The following is a 19,132-nucleotide window of genomic DNA, read 5'->3' as shown; positions in this document are numbered from 1 at the left end:
CTGATGAGTTTCAGGGACTTCCTGAACCTGTCTTCAGTTGTTAACCTTCCTGTTCAAGGTCTTCTCTGCAGGATGGAATATTTCAATTTGTAAATAAGTTTTACACAATGACTGCTGTCATTTCTTTATTGTCTTAAAATCCTTTTGTCTCACATCCCTCTTCCACACTCATGGCCTCTATTGTTTACTGTCTCATTTCTCACAGCCTATCATTCCCTGTCTGACTGTCACATTCTGTACCCTTTCCAGATCCCTGGTTTTCACTAAAAGTGAAAATAATTTCACTAACTTCTCTTTTGTACCTACCCTATCACTTAGCAAAATGTCTTTTAAATTAATAACATAATAAGCATTTATTGACTGTCAGTAATAACTTTGTGATCAACTCTTGGTTTCCTCTGACTTGAGGTAAAAGGAAGATCAAAAAAATAGCTTTAATGAGTCAGAGAAAAATATAAAATTTTATAAAAGAAATTGAGCTGGGCGGTGGTGGTGCACACCTTTAATTCCAGCACTCGGGAGGCAGAGGCAGGCGGATCTCTGTGAGTTCGAGACCAGCCTGGTCTACAAGAGCTAGTTCCAGGACAGGCTCCAAAACCACAGAGAAACCCTGTCTCGAAAAACCAAAAAAAAAAAAAAGAAATTGAAATAATTTTCATGATTTTGAATTTTAAGAAAAGTTTCCTTGTTAGCTACCTTGATTAAAAATAGTTAAAAAACTGCTGTTTAGCACAAGTGTATTTCATTGTAGCTAACCAATCTAATCTGTCTAGTCTTGGCCCTACTTGTTGCTTTCTATTTGCTCAGCAATCAGTCTGTAAATATAGATAAACCTCCATGATTGTTTCAAGCTGTGTTTTGTTAACCATGCGTTCAGGAATAAACTGGTGGGCTGTAGAGATGGCCCAAGGGTTACTAACTAATGTAACATTGACAACTTTTTTTTTTTAAATATTTATTTATTTATTATGTATACAATATTCTGTCTGTATGCCTGTAGGCCAGCAGAGGGCACCAGACCCCATTACAGATGGTTGTGAGCCACCATGTGGTTGCTGGGAATTGAACTCAGGACCTTTGGAAGAGCAGGCAGCCCTCTTAACCACGGAGCCATCTCTCCAGCCCCATTGGCAACTTTTGCAGAGGACCCAGGTTTGATTCCCAGCACACACATGGCAGCTTACAAACTGCCTGTAACTCTAGTTTCCCGGGTATCTGACACCAGCTTCTGGCATCCCCTCTACAGCATCAGGCATGCAAGAGGTACACATATATGCAGGAAAAACACCGATACACAAAGGAATGAATTAGTGTGTGAGGTAAATTCCTCTAATGTTAATATTTCATAGGGAGAGGCTGGTCAATGAGGTTAGCCTGGTCTACCTATTAAGTTAGGCCAGCCAGTGCTTGTATATATCTTAGAAAGCAAAACGAAATGATGAGAATTAACTGGTGAGTGTTGGAGTACAGATAATCTCTGGATAGCCATGTGTATTAAATTCTGGTAGATGAAGGTGCTCCAAGTGAACATCTTCACATAGTCCCTTCCAAATTCATAATGTTTACTGAAGGAACTGTGTGTTTGTTTAGGTTCCCCCAGAGTGGCTTCTTTCATTTTATAGAAGTTAGTCTTGATAAAGTTTCTTAGATTTGTTACTTTGTTAGTATTTCTTAGTATACATTTTGGATTTGGAGGTAGAAGTTAAAATTGGGAAATGGAAAGTTGTTGGTGAAGTCAGTGAGAGCTTTAGATCAGAATTGGCAACCTGTCTAATGACCTTTCTATCCCAAATTAACTTTCCTCCTTACGTGTTATTTCGACACATTTTTGTTTTAATGATAATTAGCAGTGAGCTAAGAGACAGCCTATCCTAGCTTTTCTTTCTAAAGATGTAGATTGTAAGGAAATCAGCCATTTGAAAGGTTTGTTATAAATCCTATATGGTCATAATTCTGCCAAATAGCTATGTTGATCCTTAAATTTTTAGTTTTTTTGAATGGTAATTTAGAGTCTGAGTTTCTTTTACATTAGCAGGCCTTTGAATTTACAACTCCATTCTTATTCCTGTGGTCAGAAACCCATGGAGAGTCTTTTGAGGGGGAAAAAAAATTAGAAGTGTAGGAAATGTCACACAGATTGTATATTTTTTTTCTTCTGGTTTCTTTTTTAGAGTGTTTCACTGTGTAGCGCTGTTTGGTCTGAAACTTATAGAAATCCCACCTCCCTCTGTCTCCCAAGTGCTAGAATTAAAGGCCTTCAGCCCCACACATGGCACAATAGTATGTTCTTTAAAGAATGTTTTAATAGTGTAGAGTTAGTTTTCAAAGGCCAAGTTTCAGGGAACTGGTTTTGGTGGCACATAGTTGTAATCTCAGCACTTAGGAGTCTGAGAAAGTATAGCAATTCCAGGCCCGTTGGGGTTATATGTTAGCTTTGAGCAAAAACAAAATTTACAAAATACTCCAAACCTGGAATTTAAATGTAAATGTTACCGGAACATTCTCTTTTAGAAAGGCATAGTGTATCATTAAAGATTTTAGTGACGTGTATAAATTTGAAGACCTTATTGTCCTTATTTCACCAATTTAAAATAAACAGTCTCCATAATTACAGTTTACTACATATTGTTGATCAATAATTTTAGTAGTTTAATTACAGTCTTGTGTAAAGCATCTTGTCTTTATCTAAGATGCCAAGTAGAAAATTTGGCTGAGAAAGTAAGAAACTATTAATAGAGTGGGTTGTTTTATCCTTGACACAATGTCTTATATTATCTGTCATACCCTTCTATTTCTTAGTGTATGTTCATGATGTTTGTGGGCAAAATTCTTCTTTTAAACATTTGTGATTTTTACTTTCTAACGATGTAAAACAATGTGTTCAGAATAAGGATTTGTTAAAATTAAATGTTGATTAATAGTAGGCTCATTAACTGTATATAAATATGTCTAATGGTAGAAACATCTTAATAGTTGTTGTGAAATAACTGGTAAGTTATAATTACTTAAGTAACCACAGAGCATGAAGTTCAGCTTCAGTAGAGTTGAATGTATTGTTACCAAGATCCTGGCATTTATGTGAAAGATTGTAGTCCTTTTTCTCTTGATGTTTTGACAGTTGAAACCAGGATGACACATGTTAGACAAGTCCTGGACGGCTGATCTGTGTTTCTTTCTGGCTCTACAAGCATGGTTTTAAATTAACTTTATATCTGGTTGCTTTAAGGCATGATTAGAAGCAACAATAGCATGTTTTTTTTTTTCATGGCAGACCGAATTTCTTTTTGAGATAGGGTCCTGTTGTGTAAGGGAAGCTTTCCCTGATAGTTATCGCCTTCCCTTAGGACTGTTTATTTGTTACATTCCCAGCTTTGAGTGAAGGTTCAATTCTTCACTTTTCACTTGTGGACTTTGCAGATTCATTTTTACTATTTGGGACTTTTGTGTCCAGTTGAGAGGGAAGATAAGGTTTTGTGAAATCCCGACTACCCACAAATTCGACATCCTGTGTAGGTCTCCCCACTGCTGTGAATACAGGCATCAGCCATCAATGGCCAATCAGATATTCAATCTTAAATGATCGTTATTAGAGTCTAATTTTTTTTTTTTAGAAACATTGAACAATTCGTTTGTGTATGGCTTGATTGATTCTTTTCGTTTATATTTTTTTGAGACTTTTTTTTTGTATAGCCCTAGCTGTCCTGGAACTTGATTCTTGAAGTTGGATATGCACCTGCCTCTGCCTCCTGGGTGCTGAAATTAAAGACATACTTCATCATTCCTGGCTAGGTTTTGATTCATTATTAATGATATTGCATGTGTGACTTAGGAGAAAGAAGTGTATATGGTGTATAGAACATGTGGAGACATGGTTTCACTCTGTGGCTTTGGTTGTTCTGGACCTGTATACAGATAAGTCTGACTTTGAACTCAGAGAGATCATTGGCCTCTTCATTCTGGGTTCTGTGATTAAAGGGGTGAACCTTCATTCCTAGCTAGGTATATGTTTTTACTGTACCATTTAAGCTGTAGAATCCAGGCTGCTGAGGTAGCTGATTAGGTAAAGGGACTTTACTGCTAGACTTGACCATCCAAGTTTGATTTCTGAGATCTTGAACCAACATTCAAGTTATCCTCTTGACTTCCACATGTATGCCATAGGACACACACATATACACACATAGAAATTTTTCAAAAAGATTTAATAATATATAAAAGCATATGTGGGGAAAGAAGCCATCATTTTCAGCATATAACCTTTTTTAGTGTTTACATTTTGTAGATATAGCTATTGAATATTTTTCTTTGTTTAGCCTATTCATATTCTTTGCAATGATTTTTTTCCATTCTCCCCAAATTTGTCTTGGTTTTTTAAGAATGCAAGACCAGAAACTGTTACTAATGATGATGAAGAAGCCTTAGATGAAGAAACAAAGAGAAGAGACCAGATGATTAAAGGGGCAATTGAAGTTTTAATACGTGAATACTCCAGTGAGCTAAATGCACCCTCACAGGAGTCTGACTCTCACCCCAGGAAGAAGAAGAAGGAAAAGAAGGAGGACGTATGTGTTCTGACAACACAGTCATTTCTAATATTTATTTTTCTGAAAAATTATGGTGTTTCTTCAGAAACTCTGGGGTTGTTTGTATCATGAAAAATGCTATAACTGTATATATTGATTATTTAGGGATAGGGAAAGGTTCTATTTTGGGTTTCAGTAGTTTTTTGGGGGGACTTTTAAGTTTTATTTTTGGCTAGATACACTTGTATTTAATATTTCATTTGATCATAAATGGGGGTCTACTTAGTATGTCTATTGGGAAAGATAGTTTGTAGAGTTTGTTAGGTATTAGGTAAAATAGAACTTCCTCTATTGATGTGGAAGGAGAAAAACAATGCATAAGTGAAAATAAGTTAAAGAAATACTGTTCTTTGGTAAGAATTATAGGCAGATCTTTTTATGTGGTAGACAAATTTTCTTTTGTGCATTCAAATACATATCAAGTGGAAAATATTAAGTATGGTTGTTTTCTACAGCTTAGAGATATGGAAACAGTCTTGCTCCCCCCCCCCCCCCCCCATTTTTTTTTCTTTCCTAGTATTGTGAGATAAGGTGTTAGATCTCTGGCTGTCTTGGAACTCATTTTTTAAAATTATTATTTCTTAAAATTTATTTATTACATGTGCAATCTTCTTCCTATTATGTGCCTGCATGCCAGGAAAGGGCACCAGATCTCATTACAGTTGCTTGTGAGCCTCCATGTGGTTGCTGGGAATTGAACTCAGGACCTCTGGAAGAGCAGACAGTGCTCTTAACCTCTCTCCATGCTGGCTTTCAAACTCACAAAGATCAGCCAGCCTGCTTCTGCCTCCCGAGCTCTGGGATTACAGGCGTATACTACCACCACTTGGCCAGTCCTGCTCTTCTTAAGACATTTTTCTCCCTGTCCTCGTCAGAGGAGGTTTTATTTTTATTTATTTTTATTTTTTTTCTCGAGACAGGGTTTCTCTGTAGCTTTGGTGCCTGTCCCGGAACTAGCTCTGTAGCTTTGGTGCCTGTCCCGGAACTAGACCAGGCTGGCCTTGAACTCACAGAGATCCTCCTGCCTTTGCCTCCCGAGTGCTGGGATTAAAGGCGTGCGCCACCACCGCCCGGCCTCAGAGGAGGTTTTAAAGATAAGGAAATAATTTTTACTATAATTTGAAATCAAAATATCACAAGTAATGGTTCCAGTGTAAATATGTAGTAAGTTGAATTACAGCATGATGTTTTTAATAAATAAAAAATTATAAACAAACAAATAAAAATATTTTAATAATAAAAACAGCATACTGTTTTTAAAAAAATCTTTGTGGGTTTCTCTGCAGATTTTCCGTAGATTTCCAGTGGCCCCATTGATCCCTTACCCACTCATCACCAAGGTTCGTTTAAAACGTACATTTTGATTTTATGTGTGTGCTGCTAATTGCCAGATTTGTGCTTTTTACTATTTTTTTTATCGTATTACATTAAATTTTACTGTCAAGTTGGTGCTTTTTTAGTCGATTTTGTAATACTTGTACAAAATACTGAATCATTTTATATTAATATATAAATATTCATTCCTTTCTGTTTCCTTATTTTTAGGAGGATATAAATGCTATAGAAATGGAAGAAGACAAAAGAGACTTGATATCCCGAGAGATCAGCAAATTCAGAGACACACATAAGGTAGTATTCTTATATTTTCACTTAATACCAATCTAGACTTTTTACAGAATCCAAAGCAAACAGACAAGAAAATCAACTTTACATTATTAGAGTATAATTTGTTGCCTTGTAAGGCTTAGTTATTACTGAGGTAGAAACAAAAGAAGACAAGCACCACATTTAAAGGTGGTCATTACTTAATTTTTTCCAGTCACTGACTACTCAACAGTCATCTCACTTTAAAAGAACAAGTTAATTCATAGATTTCAACATAGACGTCAAGGTCGGATTTAACTATATTTAGGGGGCAGCAGGATACCATACATACAATTTAGTTTATTTTTGTGGGCAGTTCTTTATCTTAGGAAAACTTCTTTTTAAAGAGCTGAGATTAAAATTTAAGGTTTATATTTGTGTAGATTTAAGTTTGAGTGGGGGAGATTTTAAAAAGTAGGTCAGTGATTTCCAGACTTACCAAATTATAGATGCATGGAAGAACTGTAAATTCCCATAAAGCTAATCTATTCATTGACCCCCCACCATTATGATAGAGATCATATGGTGACTAATGCAAGATGAAACTCTCAGCTTGGAAAGTAACAAGGAATAGGATGTAAGTATGAGCTTCTGTTTTTATTATATTTATGGATGCCCCCTCAGAAAAATATGCAAAGGGGTAACTGGCTTAGAAATTGGTATTTGTGTACAGTAAATCCCACTCACGAGTTTTGCCTATTTAAAGCTTCTCTCAATGACAGTACCTCTGTGAATGTTGGCTGGTATTGAAGGTGGTGCTTTTTGATGGTGAAATGCAAAATGCATGAGGTGTATTTTGATTGAAGTAATGAGATCTTACTGGTTCTGACTAGATTGAGAGATACATAACATAACTCTGTGGTGTTAAGTGTTCATTTTCTCTATATTGAGTCTTACTGGTTTCAGAATCCCAAGTTGATAATTAATGCTAATGATTAAATGCTGCTGAACACTTAATGTCCAGTTGCCCAACCATTGCTCACAACGGTGCTTTTCTGGAAGTAAATGTATCTAAAAGCACAACTATAACTCCCACAACTTGAGAGTTACAATGGTGGTTTGTGCATTGTCATTGTAGAATACTTCTATATATGTTCAGTATTCCAGTTCAAGGCCGAGTAAGCTTAAAAATGGTATACAGTTGTGTGTGTGGTTTACCCCTTCTATTTTTATTTATTTATTTTAAACCTTCTCATGTTATTGTTAAATTATGAGGAAATCAACTTTGTAAAAGTTTTTAATTGAGAAGATATTACTTCAGCATTTTAAGGGTCTGTCAGGCATTTCACTGCCTTAATACTATTTTACTGAGGGGAATGTTCCTAAAGATCAAAAGAGAAAAAAATCAAACTGTTTCTCTTTGGGTGGTGTGGTTAAGGGGATATTTGAATTCTTAGTAAAAAATGAGCTCAGTGAACCTTTGCATGTTTTGGTATGAGTTTATTAAATAACCACAGACTGTCAGGGTATCAGCGTGGCAGGGGGCGTCCATTTACAGCACGGATGAGTCTGAAGAGAGAATAAGGTAAGATTTTTGATTTTTTTCTTTTTCTTTTTTAACCTCTTTCCTTTTCTCTTCATTACTTAATTTTTAAGGAATCATTTCATTTCTTTCTTGAATATTTCTTAACATACATGCATATATGCTATAAATCTGCTTGTATGCATACACATATTGAATATATAAATAACTTTAGAATGCATTTGTTATGGACTTGATTTTCTCACTTTTGCTTACATAGAGCAATTAGAACTTTAAAATGAGTTGTGAAAGATTTTTTTTTTTTACATCAGAGATAAGGTAGCATAGTAAAAAACAGGAGTAAAAAAATTGAGGACTTTTACAAAAGAAATTAAAAATCTGTAAGTATATATTATCTCCGAAATAAGTTTCTTAAATGTATGATACTGAGGTAAGTCTTATGTAGTCTAGATTCATTTTAAAATATAAATTTTGAATTCCATTAGGAATGTTCAGAAATTAGAAATTACCCCTCTAGTGCTTTTCAGTTTCTGACCTCTCTCTCTCCATGTCTCCTATCTTCCCTTTCTAATTTCAATGTATTCAGTATTGGCTCTGCCTGTACGCTAACTTAGTTCAGCAGCTGAATATATTGATGCCTCATACACTAGCTTTTCTCTCATAATCCTCTATCAGTTCTTTTGTCCGTGAGCAAGACAAAAAGTACCTGACAGGTAAGACTGCTTTTTAAAGTTTTAAATGCTTTACATGACTGAGAAAAAGAAAAATGCAGATTTTATTGTTGCAGTTTAAATTTCATTTCTGTGAAATTAAACGTAGAATTCAGGAATAAATGTGTTTTGTTTTCATTTTGTTTTACTTGATTGGGGTTTTTGTTGTGTTTTCTTTTTTCCCCTTAGTTTGTATAGAAATCTTGTGGTACACTGGTAATCTTTCAGGGATACACACTTGGTCTGACTGTTATTTGGTTTATTTGTGAACCATGTACTTGCTCTTCCTCCCAGAAACATAGCTTGTAGGCAAGGTTAATCCAGTGTTGGCGGTCCATGTCCTAGCACAACATCTGTAAGTTAACATAAGATCCTTGCAAGGGTGGATTTATCATTGTAAATATATTTTTTATTGTCTTATAGGAATAATGGTGGGCATAACTGTACTGCTTTTAACTTTTAAATTAAAATGTTGCAATTATGTACACATTGCTTGAAGTGAGTGGTTTTCAAAGTTTCTGTATTTGGTGGACCATCCTTTTTGTAATGGTGGGAATACATATTTCCATGGTAAAGAAAAAATTTCTGACCGAATTCAGCTTCTGCTTCTTGTGGAGGGTGGGAAGCCTAGAGTGCAGAAGATTGCTGTATAGTGAGTTGGATGTTTAACACCTCTACTTAAAAACCTTCATCAAGTAATCTTCAAGTAGTGAGCCATCTAGGGTTCTAAATACTATCACTGTTCCACTGACTTAGAGATATTCATAATAAGCAGAATAAAACTTTAGCCAATTGTCTTTTTAGGAATTAATAGAAACCACATTCTTCATGGTTATTTTAGAAATTGTGTAGTTAGTGATCAGCCACTCAAGTTTCCCCAACCCAAGATTGGAGATTTTTGGATTGTGTAGAGTATATGATTTTGCACAAAATCTGGCATTCTGATTGTTTTAATTTGTCAAATAAAGCCACAAGTATTTAAAGCCTTGGTGGTTTGATGCTTTTCTTACCAGTATTGGGCATTGCGCCGGGGAAATTATAAATACTGGAGCCACAAAACTAACTCTAAAAGTACTTTTATTGGTTTCTAGAAACTGGAAGAAGAGAAAGGCAAAAAAGAAAAAGAAAGACAGGAAATTGAGAAAGAACGGAGAGAAAGAGAGAGGGAACGTGAAAGGGAACGAGAAAGGCGAGAACGGGAACGAGAAAGGGAAAGAGAACGTGAACGAGAAAAGGAAAAAGAACGGGAGCGGGAACGAGAACGGGATAGGGACCGTGACCGCACAAAAGAGAGAGACCGAGATCGAGAGAGAGATCGTGACCGTGATCGAGAAAGGAGCTCAGATCGAAATAAGGATCGGAGCCGATCAAGGTAGGAAGACTATATATATAATTGATTGTTTATATATAATTGATTGTTTTTGATAATGTAAATGAATTACAAGATTGCCATTGATACGATTTTCATTTAATTTTTTCATAGCCTGCCTATTTGTATACAAAATAATATTATTGACAGGTGGAAGTAACAATATATTTTCTGTTTTTTGGAGGGGTGGGAGAAAGTTTTCTCGGTGTAGCTCTGGTTGTTGTGGAATTTAACGTGGAACACAAAAGAGCTTCTCCTGTTTCTGCCTCCTCAGTGCAGGGATTAATGGAGTACACCATCATAGAGTTGTACATTTTTTTTTGTGTTTTGTCTGCATGTATATACATGTATCATGTATGTGCACGAAGAGTTTGTTAGATCACCTGAAACTATAGTTGTAAGCCACCATATTGGTTGGTCCTGGCTTTTATTTATTTATTTATTTTTTTGAGCCAGGGTTTCTTTGTAGCTTTGGAGCCTGTCCTGGCACTCACTCTGTAGACCAGGCTGGCCTCGAACCCACAGACCCACAGAGATCCGCCTGCCTCTGCCTCCCGAGTGCTGGGATTAAAGGCGTGGGCCACCACCATGCGGCTTGGTCCTGGCTCTTAAGGACGTGCAACAAGTGCTCTTAGCTGTTAAGATACCTCGCCAATCCTATATTTTGTTTTTGAGGTGAGCTCTTTGTGCATCAGGTAGCCTGGAATTTCCTATGTAACCTAGGGTGATTGTGAATTCATCCTTTGCTAAGCTTTGTATGTGCTGGAGGCCTTATGGGCTTGTCCCATCATGCGAGATAGGATGTTTGGGCACAGGGCAAGCACTCTACTGCTGGGCTACATTCCCAGCAACAGCAACAGTTTTCTTCTTTGTAGTTACTCTTTCTCTTGGGCCAGTTTTTAAAAACCTGTTACTGATTGTTACCTAAGTATTAAGAAAGACATAGTTCCATTATATCTTTGAGTTGGTAGACTGTTTTTCTATTAACATTCAGAAGTCAATTCTACCAGTATTGTTTTTAGAAGCAGGTGTGTGTTTCTTTGTCCCTATGTCCCATTTATCCATCTGATTTAGTAATTTCACCCTTTAAGGTGGTCTTTTAATACTTTTGATAATTTATAATTTTTAGAGCAAGATAAAAAAAGAACAGTGATTGAGAAGATTGGAAAACTCAGGTTTTTCAATCATTTTCCAAATACATGTTACTTGTGGCAATGTAGCTTAAAGCCTACTTAGATACCATGACCAAAAGTAAATTTTCAAAGAGTTTATTTAGGATTTCTATTGCTATGAAGAGACACCACGACCACAGTATTTCTTTTAAAGTAGAACATTTCATTGGGGCTGGCTTACTGTTTAAGAGGTTTAGTCCATTATCATTATGGTGGGATATAGTGGTGTGCAGGTAGGCAAAGTGATGGAGAAGGAGCTGAGATTTCTATCTCTTTTCCCCAGGCAAAAGGAAGTGAATTGTAGGTGGTTGGGGGTTGTAGTTTGAACATAGAAAAGCCCACCCCTACAGTGACACTTTCTCTAACAAGGCCACACCTCCTAATAATGCCACTATCTAGATGCATAGTATATTTTATATTTTCTCTTTTTTTCTTGTCGTTATAGCCCTCCCTTAATGAGAATTTGGCATTCTCTGAAATTACACAATTTCTTTTTAAAAATTATTTTTCAAAATCATACCTGGTGGTGCACATCTTTCATTCCAGCACTTTTGGAGGCCAGCCTGGTAGCAAGTTCTAGACAGTTAAGACTATAGTCAAAAAAAATATATATATATATGTATATATATACACACACACACACACACACACACATATACAAGGGCTGCTGCGATAGCTGAGGGGTTAACAGTCAACAGCACTATCTTGTCATTCAGCAATCCTGAAATCTAGTGCCGGCTTCTGGCCTGCAGGCATACATGCAGGCAGAACACTATACATAATAAATACATCTTTAAAAAGACATGCACAAATAACAATGTCCGTTAGTAACATAATTGTCTCAAATACACACACGTGTATTTATTTATCTCTGGGTATTGTGATGTATTTTGCAGTGTAACTTTTTTTAAGGTTTAGTTTTAGTTGTGTATGTGTGTTTATTAGTATGCATGCAAATGTGGTATACTACAACTAGAGAAGGTGAATCCCTGGAGCTGAAATTAGAGGCACTTGATACATACAGCATGCCAAAATTTTCTTTCTATGTGTTTGCCAGCATCATATTCCTTGATTGCTAGTAATGTAGTATTAACAACAAAAATTTCTGACAGTCTCTCGTTTCTCAGGGTGGTCTCTTTCTATGTAGGTAAAGATAGCCTTAAACTTTTTCCATATTCCCTCCCAAATACTGTACTAACAGGCATGCTTTGCCTGACTCTAGATTGGCTTTTTAATACGTTTACTAGTTTTTCATACTTCGTTTTTTCTTCTTCTTCTTCTTCTTCTTCTTCTTCTTCTTCTTCTTCTTCTTCTTCTTCGTCGTCGTCTTCTTCTTCTTCGTCTTCTTCGTCTTCTTCTTCGTCTTCTTCTTCGTCTTTGTCTTCGTCTTCTTCTTCTTCGTCTTCGTCTTCTTCTTCTTCTTCTTCGTCTTCTTCGTCTTCTTCATGTTTTCATTCCCTTATTGTGGGGCGGGGGTGACGACGACAACATTTCTCTGTGCTCTGGCTGTCCTAGAACTCACTTTCTAGACCTACCTGGCCTCTAACTCACAGAGATCCCCTCATCTCCCACCCAGCCTCTGTCTCCCAAATGATGGCATTAAAGGTGTACGCCACCAATTGGACATCCCTTTTTTAATTTTAAAGGCTGATACCTATTATGTAGCTCTGCCTGTCCTGTAACTCAATGTAGACAACTGAGATGTCTTTAAACTAAAAGAGGTCAGCTGGCCTCTTCCTCCCAGACATTAGGTTTAATAGTGTTTATCACCATGCGTGACAGTGCTCTATTTTTTTTTTCGTGCATAATTATGTATCCCAGCATATAATTAGCCAGAATTAATACCATTTCAATTTTTCATGTAATCTTATGTTTATTTTATGTAAGCTTAAGTTTATTTTCTGACATATGAGTAAATTACTAGGACTGACTTGAATGCAATTTAGAATTAGTAGTTAGAATTAGAATCTGTGTTTTTGTTTAATTCCAACATTTGGATTAAAATGCTGGACCTTGTTCATTTTAGACAGTTACTTCACCTGAATTTGTACCTTTCAGTATAGAGACATTTACAGTTCTCTAAAATTAATTTTAAAGTCTGACTTGATTATATATATTGATTTGTAATGTATATTACAGCTTCCCTTGGTTCCTAAAGAAAGAGAATAGAGCGATAAAAAAATATTTAATGTTTTATTTCCAAAGAGAAAAAAGCAGAGATCGTGAAAGGGAACGGGAGAGGGAACGAGAGAGAGAGCGAGAACGGGAACGAGAAAGAGAACGAGAGCGAGAGAGAGAAAGAGAAAGAGAACGGGAACGTGAAAGAGAGAAAGACAAGAAGAGAGACAGGGAAGAGGATGAAGAAGACGCATATGAACGAAGAAAACTTGAACGCAAATTGCGAGAGAAAGAGGCTGCTTATCAAGAGGTAACCTGAGGAAATGTCTTTCCTTGTGAAGTGTGTTACACTCACATAGGCTGGTGGCCATGTTTTATAGAGTCCTGTGTGAAATTTTAAAGTTTTGAAACTTTTTTTCTATTAGCGCCTTAAGAATTGGGAAATCAGAGAACGAAAGAAAACCAGAGAATATGAAAAAGAGGCGGAAAGAGAAGAAGAAAGAAGAAGAGAAATGGTGAGGTTTTAGGTGTAAAAAGGTGTTTTGTCAAGTTAAAGATATTTGAATTTAACACAGAAAATGTTATATATATATGACAGCTTCTCAGTTAATAATTTTTTGTTTCGGCTTTTTAGTATGGTTTCACTGTAGCTTTGGATGCCCTGGAATTAATGATGTAGATCAGGTTGGCCTTGACTCAACTCATACAGATACCTGGATTTCTCATTTCAAACAGCTTTGAGATAGACTCAGTACACATCTCCTCCTACTTTTCATTTGCTGCCCATTAATGATATGTAGTATAATTTCAATCTGCTATAGTGGGTTATAGAAACTTAGAATTAATTTGATGTCGTTTGGTTAAGATTTTAAAAACTTGCTGAGATGATGACAAGATGCCTCATCTTGGAGAATTGGCTCCAACTACCACCCTAAAGTTTAGACTGCAAAAACCTCTTGGTTGAGAGAAAACTGTCACCCACAATTTGTACCTTGACATCCGTATCTGTGTTATGGCATCCACAGGCACATACACAAAAACTTAGTGCCATAAATTTTTTCTTTTAAACAGTTCTGCAAAATTGTTGAATTAGTTAGTGTAGATGTCTGGTTTGTTTGGAGGGAACAGGTTTATATTGTTTTTTTAATTTATTATTTCACTGGTGTTTTTTCTGCATGTATGTATTCTGAGAGTATCATACCTCTAGAACTGAAAATGTGAGCTACCATGTAGGTGTTGACAACTGAAGAGCAGCCAGTGGGTGCTCTTCAGTGATAAGCCAGCTCTGTAGTTCCTCTTGGCACTCTTTTAAGCAGAAGTATATTTAGCATTTATCAAGTAGTTTTCTTGCTACTATAGTCTCTTTATATGGTCATAAATTTAGTTTTGTTGTATTTACACTGATAATTGTTAAGCATGCCCAGGCGGTGGTGGCACACGCCTTTAATCCCAGCACTCGGCAGGCAGAGGCAGGCGGATCTCTGGGAGTTCGAGACCAGCCTGGTCTACAAGAGCTAGTTCCAGGACAGGCTTCAAAGCTACAGAGAAACCCTGTCTCGAAAAACCAAAACAAAACAAAAAAATTGTTAAGCATGAACAGTTTGTTGAGAGTAGTGATAAAAGTTGCTTCAATAGTATATTCTATGTGTTGTGTTATGCAGGGTGTGGTGGCACACACCTTTAATTCCAGTACTTGAGAGGCAGAGGCAGATAAATCTCTGTGAGTAAGAGGCCAGCCTGGCCTACAGAGCTAGTCTCAGGACAGCCAGGGCTACACAAACCCTGTCTATGATAGAAAAAAAAAAAGATAAGAGATGGAATTAGTTGGAGAAACAGACAATGTTGTGCTTGCTGTGAACAAATCTGAAACCTTTAGAGAAATATTTTCTTTACAAAAAAGATTGTTTCTGAAATTGCTGTTAAGTATTTTTTCATGTTTAAGTAACAGATATATTCAGTACAAGTGAACGTTTCCCTGAGTAGTAAATTTCATTTGCGTTTCTGTGTGCTTCTATGTCGCCTGTCCTACATAGCTGTACTTTGAATATTTGAAGATACATAAGATTACTGTTATTGTCAACATACCTCTCCTTATCATATCCCAGCCTAGTGCCTTGTTCTGGACCATACAGAAGTGTTTGTTCATAATTTTGAAACAAGTGTAGAGAAAATATGAGTGTTTGAGATATGAAAGAGTTTTGTTCCCAGTATTTTGGAAGTACTACAGAAGAAGGCTCATTGTGCCTCAGTGAGTTTTTACTAAGGAATAGATAGATGATTCCTATGGATGTCTTTTACAGGACTTTACATCATGATTGCTGAAAGGTATTAAATTGTTAAGTCAGAAACTATTATCGGCTTTACATATAGATGTGAAATCTATCTTTACAATGTGGACATTATTTAAATCTAAATCTTGAATTTTACTTAAATCACTTGTAGTTTTATCTACCCTATGGAATATTAAGATACTTTTGCCTGCCAATAACATTTAATAATATTATATTGTATTGCTTTTTAATGTTTTCAGGTTTCATTGGGAGTGTATTTGAAAATTATATTTATAGGTTATTTGTTTAACATATTGTATATGTGGACTTTTTCGCATCTCAGATATATCCTAAAGCTGACTTATTTAAAATTTTAATTTGATACCCATTTCTATGTGAATAAATGAGAAGTATTAAAATTTTAAGTAATATAGATGTTGAGGAAAAATACTTTCCTAAAGAAGGAAGGATTCTAACTCTTAACCATACTTTGTCCTTTATTTCTACAAAGGCTAAAGAAGCTAAACGACTAAAAGAATTTTTAGAAGACTATGATGATGATAGAGATGATCCGAAGTACTATAGGTAAGCAAGTGTAAACCTATGTGCTGTTTGTGAGTACGAGGCTAGCAGGCGTGTTTAGGGTTAGAATCAATAATCCCATGTGTCTTTAGAGGGTCGTTTAAAAAAACTGTTTAAATTTGTCTTCTGTGTTTCAAAAGTTTCCCATCTGCTCCCCATGTACCATCTCTATATTGATATATTACTGTGAAGTTATGAATTGAACCACTTTGTGTTTACTGGATGTGTGTAGTCTGTCTTTTAATTTATAACTTGCTGCCTTGTCCTACAGATTGGGATTAAAATCATGTGTGTCATATCCACTTATTTTGGTTGAACAGAAAACTTCTCATGTTAAGCATTCACTCAGTTTTCTGAGTTACACCCTCATCCCCAAAAGTTCTTATATTATCTTCGTACCTTACTTGAAAAAATGCTAATTAAGTGTTGGGGATTCACTGTGGAATAGGTACAGCAAAACTGTCTTCCAGCCTGGTTGTGGTGGGCCACACCTTTATTCCCAGCACTCCAGAGGCAGTTTGTTCAAGGCCAGTCTGGTCTAGATAATGAATTCCAGGACAGGCTCTGGAGCTACAGAACTGCCCTGTGCGGATTAACAAAACAAAAACAAAACACAAAAACTTGTCTTCCCCTGGAACATTACCTATTGACTTTTAGGTACATTAGAATGATTTTTCAGAAGAAAATGACAACTCGGTGCTTCCGTGTTGGTTAGGGTTAGGGCTGTGTTACACATTAATGTAGAGAGTACACTGTCTTGGGAGTTCTTTGTAGAACACTTGAGTCTTAGCATTCAGTTATGTGGTTTCTAATATTGAGAAAGGTACTGTTAAACATTTTGTGTTTAGGCAATGATATTAAATGAGTCCTTTTAACTTTTTAGGGGGAGTGCTCTTCAGAAACGGTTGCGTGATAGGGAAAAAGAAATGGAAGCTGATGAACGAGATAGGAAGAGAGAGAAGGAAGAGCTTGAGGAAATCAGGCAGCGCTTACTGGCAGAAGGACATCCAGATCCAGATGCAGAGCTCCAGAGGGTGAGATTACAACACTTGAAATTGTTTGGTTTTAAATCACTAGAAATTTTAAAGTCAGCTATGTTATATTTTTGTTTGTAGATAAAGGGAGTATACAATATGATCTTGGAACTTAATGGTGCTGTTATTTAGTAGGTTAGGAGTACTTCTGTTACTTTTAGTGCAGAAGTTGTCAAGCTGAGCTGAATTTGCACCTTTCTATATTTGTGTATGTTGGGGGACACTTCAGGGGTGATGTACATTTGGGAGCCAGAAGTCAGTCTTGGGTATTACTCCAGAGACGGGATCTTCCTTGGTTTATTTGAGACAGAGTCTCTCATTGTTTCGCTAGCAGGCTGTCTACACCTTTCCAGTATTGTCATTACAAGCACATGGGCTTGGTTTGGGTGTTGTTGGTACTAGAAGTCAAACTCCCATCCTCATGCTTTCAGAGCAATCACTAATCCAACGGAGATATTTCCCGGGACTTGAATTCACAAATCTTTGTAAAATGTCAATACATCAGTTAAGTCTCCCATTACTGGTGACTATTAATAAAATTTGGATAGAAAGTTGTCCATACATTTTTTTTTGTTTTGTAATAAAATTATAGTTTGAAGTATTTTCTTACTTATTTTGGTTTTCAATTCATAATATATCATTTTAAAAAAGATTTAGTTATTTTTATTTTATGTTAGTTGGTTTGCCTACATGTAAATATGTCACATTCTTATCTAGTATACCCTCAAAGGTTCGATTCTCTGAAATTGGAGTGATGGTTGGGAGCCACCATGTGGGTTCTGAGAACTGAGCCTGGGTCCTCTTAAGGAACAGCAGATGCTTTTCATCACTGAGCTGTTTCTCCATCCCAGTAGTCTATTTTTAAGCAGAACAGACTGTTAGCAGATGTACTGTGCTCAACTTTTGCATCCAAGAACTATTAGTTTTGAAAATACTTTTAGTTCTTCTATTAAGTAACAATAGGATGTTTCTGTATTTTCACATGTTACATACATCAAAAAAACCCCATGTCCTTCCTTGTTCCCTTTTTGTTGTTTACTGAGTTGAATACCCTGCGACTGGAGTTACAGATAGTTGTAGCCAGACACCCAATGCTTTTAACCGCTGAGCTCTCTCTCTCCGCCTAGTACTCAGTACTTAATATTAAGGTTTATCCCAGTGGTCAAGTAAAAAAATTATTATTTTTTGTTTTTTTAAAGATTATTTGTTTATTGTCTATACAATGTTTCTCCTGCATGTATACCTCCATGCCAGAAGAGAGTACCAGATCTCATTATAGATGGTTTTGAGCCACTATGTGGTTGCTGGGAATTGAACTCGGAACCTCTGGAAGAGCAGCTAGTGCTCTTCTCTGAGCCGTCTCTGCAGCATCTCAAGTAAATCTTTTATCAGCTCTTTTATGTAAGATGTATAAAGCAAATAGAAGAGTTATAGTAGTAGTCTTTTTTTTTTTTTTTTTTGGTTTTTCGAGACAGGGTTTCTCTGTAGCTTTGGTGCCTGTCCTGGAACTAGCTCTTGTAAACCAGGCTGGCCTCGAACTCCCAGAGATCCGCCTGCCTCTGCCTCCCGAGTGCTGGGATTAAAGGCGTGCGCCACCACCGCCCGGCTAGTAGTCTTTTTTTTAAGGTTAATCAGGTAGTATTTTTTTGGCTGCAGATGGAACAAGAGGCTGAGAGGCGTAGACAGCCTCAAATAAAGCAAGAACCAGAATCAGAGGAGGAAGAAGAAGAAAAGCAAGAAAAAGAAGAAAAACGAGAGGAGCCTATGGAAGAAGAAGAAGAACCAGAGCAAAAGCCTTGTCTTAAACCCACTCTGAGACCCATCAGCTCTGCTCCATCTGTGTCTTCTGCCAGTGGCAATGCAACACCCAACACTCCTGGGGATGAGTCTCCTTGTGGTATTATAATTCCTCATGAAAACTCACCAGATCAACAGCAGCCTGAGGAGCATAGGCCAAAAATAGGACTAAGTCTTAAACTGGGTATGTTTGATTTTCCTTCCTTTTTTTGTCCTTTCCTCCAGTGTCCCCACAACCTTCACTGTAAGGTCAAATATATGGCTCCTTGGTAGATAGATAGCAAAGTATTCAACAATGCCTTTCTAGCTCACGATTGTTTTCATAGTTCTACTAGTGCTCCTATATCTCCAGCTGCCTCAAGCTCTGAGA

General features: G+C 36.6%; 1 protein-coding gene across 5 annotated transcripts in view; it reads left to right on the top strand.

Moving 5' to 3' along the window:
* The window catches only part of Rbm25 (RNA binding motif protein 25), a 55,309-nt gene that overhangs the window by 27,241 nt on the left and 8,936 nt on the right, over positions 1–19,132 (top strand). For all 5 annotated transcript variants that reach the window (XM_041658071.1, XM_041658070.1, XM_041658072.1 and 2 more), the window contains 9 exons: positions 4,377–4,562; positions 5,870–5,923; positions 6,129–6,212; positions 9,512–9,792; positions 13,167–13,389; positions 13,505–13,594; positions 15,861–15,934; positions 16,815–16,965; positions 18,622–18,946. In XM_041658071.1, the coding sequence (XP_041514005.1) occupies positions 4,377–4,562; positions 5,870–5,923; positions 6,129–6,212; positions 9,512–9,792; positions 13,167–13,389; positions 13,505–13,594; positions 15,861–15,934; positions 16,815–16,965; positions 18,622–18,946 (1,468 nt within the window). The remainder of the gene's footprint in view (positions 1–4,376; positions 4,563–5,869; positions 5,924–6,128; positions 6,213–9,511; positions 9,793–13,166; positions 13,390–13,504; positions 13,595–15,860; positions 15,935–16,814; positions 16,966–18,621; positions 18,947–19,132) is intronic.

The sequence above is a fragment of the Microtus oregoni genome, unplaced genomic scaffold (genome assembly GCF_018167655.1).
Source record: "Microtus oregoni isolate MIOR12 unplaced genomic scaffold, Mior012 000009F_ref0000495, whole genome shotgun sequence".
NCBI classification, from domain to species: domain Eukaryota; kingdom Metazoa; phylum Chordata; class Mammalia; order Rodentia; family Cricetidae; genus Microtus; species Microtus oregoni.
The sequence above is the reverse complement of the archived record's forward strand: the minus strand, read 5'-3'. Positions and strand labels throughout refer to the sequence as shown.